An 8,567-nucleotide genomic window follows, 5' to 3' on the forward strand; every position below is an offset into this window, starting at 1 on the left:
GTAGAGCTCCTTCCCGTCCCCCAGCAAGACGAACGACTTGGCGCGCCGCGCCAACCGCCGAGCTTCGGCTCGATCGAGGGGTAGCTCTCCTCGGTGGAGATATTGCAGGTACGGGGTCTGCCAGTTTCGATTAGGCGTGACCCCGCTCCGCTCCTCCTCGACGCGCAGTGCCTCACCTTCGGGGGCCGAGGGTGCCTCGGGCTGAGCCGAGGGTGCCTCGGGCTGGGCCGTGTCGTCGGTCTTGACGGAGGGTTGATGCAGGTCTCGGGAGAAGACGTTCGGGGGAACCGTTGTTCGCCCCGAGGCTATCTTAGCCAGCTCGTCCGCAGTCTCGTTGTAGCGTCGGGCGATGTGGTTGAGCTCGAGCCCGTAGAATTTGTCCTCCAGGCGCCGAACCTCATCGCAGTAGGCTTCCATCTTCGGGTCGCGACAGTGGGAGTTCTTCATGACTTGGTCAATGACGAGCTGTGAGTCACCGCGAGCGTCGAGGCGTCGGACCCCTAGCTCGATGGCGATGCGCAACCCATTGACCAGAGCCTCATACTCGGCCACATTGTTGGACGCCGGGAAGTGGAGGCGTAGCACGTAGCGTAGGTGCTTCCCGAGGGGCGAGATGAAGAGCAGGCCCGCGCCTGCCCCTGTCTTCGTCAGTGACCCGTCAAAAAACATGGTCCAGAGTTCCGGTTGGATCGGAGCTGTTGGGAGCTGGGTATCGACCCACTCAGCCACAAAGTCTGCCAAGACTTGGGACTTGATGGCCTTCCGAGGGGCGAACGAGATTGTCTCGCCCATTATTTCCACCGCCCACTTTGCAATCCTACCTGAGGCCTCTCGGCACTGGATGATCTCCCCCAGGGGGAAGGATGACACCACAGTCACCGGATGAGACTCGAAGTAGTATCACAACTTCCGCCACGTCAGGATCACCGCGTACAGCAGCTTCTGAATTTGTGGGTAGCGGATCTTGGTCTCGGACAGTACCTCACTGATGAAGTAGACCGGCCTCTGGACGGGCAATGCATGCCCCTCTTCTCGTCTCTCAACCACGATCGCGGCGCTGACCACCTGAGTGGTAGCGGCGACGTAGATCAAGAGGGCCTCTCCGGCAGCGGGGGGCACCAAGATGGGCGCGTTCGTGAGGAGCGCCTTCAAGTTCCCGAGGGCTTCCTCGGCCTCAGGAGTCCAAGTGAAGCACTCGGCCTTCCTTAAGAGGCGGTACAGAGGCAGGCCTCTTTCGCCGAGGCGCGAGATGAAACGGCTCAGAGCCGCAAGGCATCCCGTGACCCTCTGTACGCCTTTCAAGTCCTTGATGGGCCCCATGTTGGTGATGACCGCGATTTTCTCCGGGTTGGCCTCGACGCCCCGCTTGGAGACGATGAACCCCAAGAGAATGCCTCGGGGGACCCCGAAAACGCATTTCTCGGGATTGAGCTTTACGCCTTTCGCATTGAGACACCGGAATGTCGTTTCAAGGTCGGAAAGGAGGTCGGAGGCTTTCCTTGTTTTGACTACGATGTCATCGACGTAAGTCTCGACCGTTCGACCAATGTGTTCGCCGAACACGTGGTTCATGCACCTTTGGTATGTCGCACCCGCATTCCTCAAACCGAACGGCATGGTAACATAGCAGTACATGCCGAAAGGTGTGATGAAAGAAGTCGCGAGCTGGTCGGACTCTTTCATCCTGATTTGGTGATACCCTGAGTAGGCATCGAGGAAAGACAAGGTTTCGCACCCAGCAGTGGAATCCACGATTTGATCGATGCGAGGCAGAGGGTAGGGAACTTTTGGACATGCTTTGTTTAGACCAGTGTAGTCTACACACATCCGTCATTTCCCTCCTTTCTTTCTCACAAGCACAGGGTCGGCAAGCCATTCAGGATGGAATACCTCTTTGATGAACCCCGCTGCCATTAGCTTGTGGATCTCCTCGCCTATGGCTCTGCACTTTTCTTCGTCGAATCGGCGCAGAGGCTGCTTCACGGGTCGGGCTCCAGCTCGGATATCCAGCGAGTGCTCGGCGACATCCCTCGGTATGCCAGGCATGTCCGAGGGACTCCACGCGAAAACGTCGGCGTTTGCGCGGAGAAAGTCGATGAGCACTGCTTCCTATTTGGGATCGAGCTCGGAGCCGATCCCGGATCTGCTTGGAGGTGTCGTTGCTGGGGTCGAGAGGGACGGACTTAACAGTCTCTGCTGGCTCAAAGTTGCCGGCATGGCGCTTCACGTCTGGCGCATCCTTGGAGAGGCTCTCCAGGTCGGCGATGAGGGCCTCGGATTCGGCGAGGGCCTCAGCGTACTCCACGTCGCATTCGTACGCGTGTCGGTACGTGGGGCCGACGGTGATGACCCCGTTGGGGCCCGACATCTTGAGCTTGAGGTAGGTTTAGTTGGGGACGGCCATAAACTTGGCGTAGCATGGCCTCCCCAACACCGCGTGGTAGGTTCCTCGGAACCCGACCATATGAGCGACTCGATCATGCCTCGCCCGAGCCTAGCCTCGGACAAGGGCAGCCGACCCCGGAGGATTCCCGTCTCGCCCGAGGCCCCCTCCAACGGCGGACACATCTCCGGCTCGCCCGAGGCCTTGCCTTCGCTAAGAAGCAACCCTGACTAAATCGCCGCACCGACCGACCGAATCGCAGGAGCATTTAACTCAAAGGTGGCCTGACGCCTTTATCCTGACACACGCCCTCCGGCAGAGCCGAAGTGACCGCCGTCACTTCGCCGCTCCACTGACCGGCCTGACGGAAGGACAGCGCCGCCTGCGCCACTCCGACTACAGTGCCACTTGACAGAGTGAGACTGACAGGCGGTCAGGCCCTGCCTAAGGCGCCATAGGAAACTCCGCTCCGCCCGACCCAGGGCTCGGACTCGGGCTAAGTCCCGGAAGACGGCGAACTCCGCTCCGCCCGACCCAGGGCTCGGACTCGGGCTAAGTCCCGGAAGACGGCGAACTCCGCTCCGCCCGACCCAGGGCTCGGACTCGGGCTAAGTCCCGGAAGACGGCGAAACTCCGCTCCGCCCGACCCAGGGCTCGGACTCAGGCTCAGCCCCAGAAGACGACGAACTCCGCTTCGCCCGACCCCAGGGCTCGGACTCCGCTTCGGCCTCCGCCGAACGACCTCCGCCTCGCCCGACCCAGGGGCTCGGACTCGGCCACGGCCAGGGAAGACAGACTCGACCTCGACTTCGGAGGAGCTTCCACGTCGCCCAACCTAGGGCGCAGTCTAGCCACGTCAACAGGAAGCGCCATCATCACCCTGCCCCGAGCCGACTAGGGCCGCAGAGAACAAGACCGGTGTCCCATCTGGCTAGCTCCGCCAGATAGGCAATGATGGCGCCCCGCAAGCCCTGTGACGACGGCGGCTCTCAGCTCTCTTACGGAAGCAGGAGGACGTCAGCAAGGACTCGACCGCCCCGACAGCTGTCTCTCCGCCAGGCTCCGTCGCTCCTCCGACAGCCACGACATCACACCAGCTGGGTGCCAAGATCTCTCCGGCTGCCACATCGGCATGTACTTAGGGCGCTAGCTCTCCCCCGCTAGACACGTAGCACTCTGCTACACCCCCGTTGTACACCTGGATCCACTCCTTATGACTATAAAAGGAAGGACCAGGGCTCTCTTAGAGAAGGTTGGCCGCGCGGGGACGAGGACGAGACAGGCGCTCTCCAGGGGCCGCTCGCTTCCCTCACCCGCGTGGACGCTTGTAACCCCCTACTGCAAGCGCACCCGACCTGGGCGCGGGACGAACACGAAGGCCGCGGGATTTCCACCTCTCTCACGCCCGTCTCCGGCCACCTCGCTTCCCCCCTTCGCGCTCGCCCACGCGCTCGACCCATCTGGGCTGGGGCACGCAGCGACATTCACTCGTCGGCTTGGGGACCCCCCGTTCTCGAAACGCCGACAGTATCTATGTTTTATACTAATTTTAACTTCCGTCGCAACGCACGGGCACACATTTAGTAAAGTAATTAAGGACTAAAGAGACATTAGATATTCCTCATATATAGGAGGAGCTGTTTCTTTCCTTATACGGGTGGGATGTTAGGATGCAGGGGACCTGTTGGAGCAATCGTTCCCCCATAGACCATAGTATATATAGCGTATGTGGGGTGGGGGTGGGTGTGCAGAGCTCCGTTGGAGCTGGTATTTACCGCTGCGGATGTCCTAATGTTGTTGCGTGCCAATGCTGGACACTGCGGGAGCTGATCGATAACACTGTGAGTTTGCCGGTCGATAGTGATACGATTGTTGGCCTAACTCCGGTCGTCCGGCGTGGCAGACTGGTAGCACGTACTCGTACGCGCGTACACAAGGGACGGAGAAGAGAGTGTGTCGTTGCGTTCCCGTCAACGGCAAACCAAACAATCTAGAGTTCCCGGCTGCCCCACGATCATTGATGGGAGTCACGATCGGCGACGGCGACCTGCTGGTGGGTGGCGGCGTCCACGTTCGACGCCGGCCGCAGTGCGCGCGCACACGTCTGCTGTCTGCATCGTCATCCGATCGACCCGGCGATAAACAACGTGTTTGGTTGAGCTTTTTTCTGACCAGATTTTCTGAAAAACTGGCTGTGGGAAAAAGATGGCTGTTGGGAAAAGCTGCTGGTTAGAATTTAGGTGTTTGGTTCGCCAGCTGTGCAGAAAAGCTGTTCGTTAGAATCTAGGTGTTTGGATACACAGATTCTCAGATAGCAGATTCTGTTTGAACAAACTATACACAATTACACAGAACCAACAAAAGGTCATTACATATAATTAGTGGAGTTCATTACAACATAACTACCGTTACATTTACATATTTAACTACGACACTAATGCATTAGCAATTCCATCTCGAAATGCACTCATGTCTAACTCATCAGATGTGCTACTACTACTCTCACCTACAGATACATCATGACCAAGGCTATTAGGTCCTGGTTCATCAAAGTCTCTATCGTGTAGAGCACTGTCTCTAATGAAGTTATGCAATGTCATACATGCAATAAGTATCTTGGATTGTTTGTTCAGCGAAAATAAAGGGAGACTTAACAGACTTCTCCACTTCATTTTAAGCACACCAAAAGATCGCTCTATAACATTGCGTAGCGACGAGTGTGCATAGTTGAATACTTCTTTGCTCCCAATAGGTTGCCTCGTATTTTGCCATTCAGAAATGTGGTACTTCTGACCCTTATAAGGTGCAAGGTACCCCTTTCTATTTGGATAACCTGAATCGACAAGATAGTATTTACCTGCACAAACATGAAATAGAAATGTTAAATACTTAAGACATAAATTAATACCGTATGATACAAAACAACAACATATTTATATACCTTCCGGTGGATGGGGGAACCTGTCCGCATAAGTTATCAAAGTATCTTGTAATACTCTTGTGTCATGTACGGATCCTCGCCATCCTGTGACAACAAATGTGAACCTCATATCGAAGTCACAAACGGCCATTACATTCTGCGATGCGTAACCGGGCCGGCCAATATATTTGGCTTGCTCCGAGGCCGGGACTGCCGCTGGAAAGTGACTACCATCAATTGCTCCTATGCAATCCTTGAAGTGTGGTCAAAACCTCGCCTCTCGCAAACGAGGATGAATCTCGATGAAATTTGGGTCTTTGGGCTTGATTATGTCATATGACATCTTATACAGTACATTAAGTACTTCACTATACTTGCGACTAATAGTTTCCAAGGAGTGACCAAACTTATTCCTTATCTGCCTAAATGATTGTGGACCCCCGCATGCCCACAAGAAAATGCCTAGAGCTTCCATAGTACTGACACCCCGGCTGGGAAGTAGACCATAATTTTCCACCAACGTATCATGCAATCGTCTAAAAACAGTACGTCGCATGCGAAACATGTCGAAGCAGTCGTTACTATTCTCCAAAGTTCTCTCAACCCATTGAATACCAGTTTCAACCATTGTTCTTCTAGGAACCTCACTCAAAGGCCTGCCCCAAATGTCTACAGCATATAGAGCAACAAGCAATTCTACATCTCTTTCATCCATGTCATGATCATATGTGTGTGAAACAGGGTCACACATCTGCATGCACACAGACAACTGCCACATATTCATATTTAAGCACAGTACAGAAGACAATATTCATGTATCATAGGTCACAGAAAGTACACAGATTAACATTGTTCACAAACATCCAACTCTGATTATTCAAATACATGTTCAACTCGAATAATTGCAAAACTGTTCGAAAGGAAAATGGAACCGTACGAAATGTTTATTTTGTAACAAGACATGACTCACAATAGTGACACAACAAGACTCATAATACTGACACGACAAAGATAATAGTGAGCATCAGCCTGTGTTGTCGGACCAACAACAGCTAAGTGGACTTTTTAAGTTCCATCTCGAAAGCACGGCGCAGCCAAGCGTTCCTCCCTTCTTTTGTCTTCAGTGATGCAAATACATCTCTATACTTTTTCTCAATCAACAGATGAGTCGCAAAAAAATGTAAGTCGCTGCCTTCTGGTGAACCATCATCAATGACTTGTTGCAATTGGGCAATAACCTCGACACGAACAGGGTCGGTCTCAGCAGAGGTGATGGACTTGTTAGTGTTCATCGAACGGGACTCAAAAGCCGCCACTAGGCGTTTCATGTACTCTTCTCTGGTATCTTTTACCTTCTTTGGTTTAGGAGAATCATGACGAACCTTACGCTTCCCAGTGGCATTTGAGCATGGGTCAGGTGTGCTGTTTTCACCTCCACCTAAAGTGGCTTCGACATGATCATCAGGTGATGAATTTGCATCCTCGACGCCAGGAACAAGGGTTCTTTCATTTGTGCACACAATGGGTCCGAACATAATCTTTAGCTCGTCCTCATTCTCTAGGGGGGCTGTTTTGAACATAATACACCCTGGCATTGCCTGCACCAACATGGTATTTCCTACTTTGAGATGGCCAATACTAATGTAAAACTAAAAAATAAAAAAAGTCTACTTACTTCATTTTGCTTAGCCCACCACTCATCTGGAGCACTGATTGAACCAGTATGAGGGTCACGACCAAGACCTGTAGCCCTTTCATTAAGAGTTTTCCACTGGGTGAACATTCTCTTTAAGGAGTCCCACCTATTCTTCATTTGATCCCTGGTGTAAGTGCAACCAGTGCGTTCCTTAAACTTCCTTATGAGGTTAGCATACCCTTCGACATTTAGAAAGTGTTGTGGCCTGTTCCGTGCATTGACCTCTTCTACACAAATTTTTGTGTAAATTTTTGTTGCTCTACTATCCCACTTTGCAATGACTTTGCCATACTTGTCCATCTAGTGCAAAACAAGTGTACACGATTGAAAATACGTATTGAATTGCACTTACTAAGCAAACAAAGTAGACACTTAACTGACCATATAATAACATAAGGTACTAGCAACAAAAGGTCACATTCGGTTTGACATATTTACATATATAGACTTAAGCAAGTCATGTGCTGGTAGACACAAAAGCACATGGAGCACTTTACAAGTGTGCATTAACCAAAAGTCTCATCTATCCCTGTTACCCTAACACCTCTCTGGTAGGTTGACCATGTTCTAACTTAAACCTCATTGTCACTAAACGAAGGCATCTGATCGGAGTCATATTCAACACCCCAGAAGTTTTCGAAGTGCTCTGCAAAGTCCCAATCTGGAGTAAAGTCGTCGTCAGCAGGGGGTGGTGAGGACAAGGTAGAAGGTTCGTAGCTGCTGTCACCCGGGTTGTGTACGTTGTTCACGATGTCCAAATTCTCTTGCAACACCAGAGAGTCTTGCTCCAGCATGCAAGCTATATCCTCCAATGCTACACGAAGTTTGGTAGCGTCAAATGAGGTCAACCCGCGTCCAGGACGGATTGTTTCCCTCGCTACCGAAAATATCTTGTCCGCAATCTCTTGCATTCTTCCAATTGCCTTGTCGGCTATGGAGTCAGCTGAATCCATCTGATGTGGATTTATTAGGTCGTTAGTATACCAGACATGGGGACTATGTACACAAATTTGGCTTACTTTTCCTGTGGCTAGGCTGCTAACAAAGGAGGCTACAAGTACCACACATTACTAGTAACGTCTGCACTAAAAACAGTACAAACACACTATGAATGGATTAACCAAAAAACATGAACATATTTAGAACATGTACTGCTTAACATACACACCATGTAAATGAGTAGAAGGGAAAAAAATTTATGTGAACATCACCTTCGTAGGAGTGGAGCTTCTGATGCAACAGAGAGACAAACAGCTAACTCCCCGAGATCTGAACATCAAATAAACAGGATATTCGTTACTAAGCAGTTCACAATTGTCTTGATTACAGGGGGAAGTTTTAACCATAGACGTCGATGCAACCTAAAGCCTAATCAGTACATGGGGTACACCGGATCCGTAACACCACATCGGGGAGGAAGGGTACACATGGAAGTTACGAATGTACCTGCGAATACGACGACTTCGGATACGGGCGGAGTCCAACCTTGCGGACGAACTGGCGGCGGCGAGGTCAAAACCCTAGCGACGTGAACGGTCAGGGAGGTATTCGAAACGAGGCAGCGAGGG

General features: G+C 51.9%; 1 protein-coding gene across 1 annotated transcript; it reads right to left on the bottom strand.

Moving 5' to 3' along the window:
• Positions 1-6,107: 6,107 nt before the first annotated feature.
• Positions 6,108-8,265, bottom strand: LOC118476299 (L10-interacting MYB domain-containing protein-like). Its single transcript, XM_035965235.1, has 3 exons — positions 8,211-8,265; positions 6,979-7,299; positions 6,108-6,901 (listed from the first exon to the last, which is right to left on the bottom strand). Exons 2-3 carry the CDS (start codon positions 7,297-7,299, stop codon positions 6,356-6,358), a joined length of 867 nt encoding a protein of 288 aa, XP_035821128.1. The 5' UTR covers positions 8,211-8,265; the 3' UTR covers positions 6,108-6,355.
• Between the last annotated feature and the right edge of the window lie 302 nt (positions 8,266-8,567).

Source organism: Zea mays, chromosome 2 (assembly GCF_902167145.1).
Source record: "Zea mays cultivar B73 chromosome 2, Zm-B73-REFERENCE-NAM-5.0, whole genome shotgun sequence".
In the NCBI taxonomy this organism is placed as follows: Eukaryota; Viridiplantae; Streptophyta; class Magnoliopsida; order Poales; family Poaceae; genus Zea; species Zea mays.

What these genes read in the sequence shown, in the direction of transcription:
- LOC118476299 (XM_035965235.1), bottom strand. Translation starts at nt 7,299, where the DNA reads ATGGACAAGTATGGCAAAGTCATTGCAAAGTGGGATAGTAGAGCAACA. An exon ending in GGTGGGCTAAGCAAAATGAA is followed by an intron (nt 6,902 to 6,978) that starts GTAAGTAGACTT and finishes ATGTTGGTGCAG; the next exon opens with GCAATGCCAGGGTGTATTAT.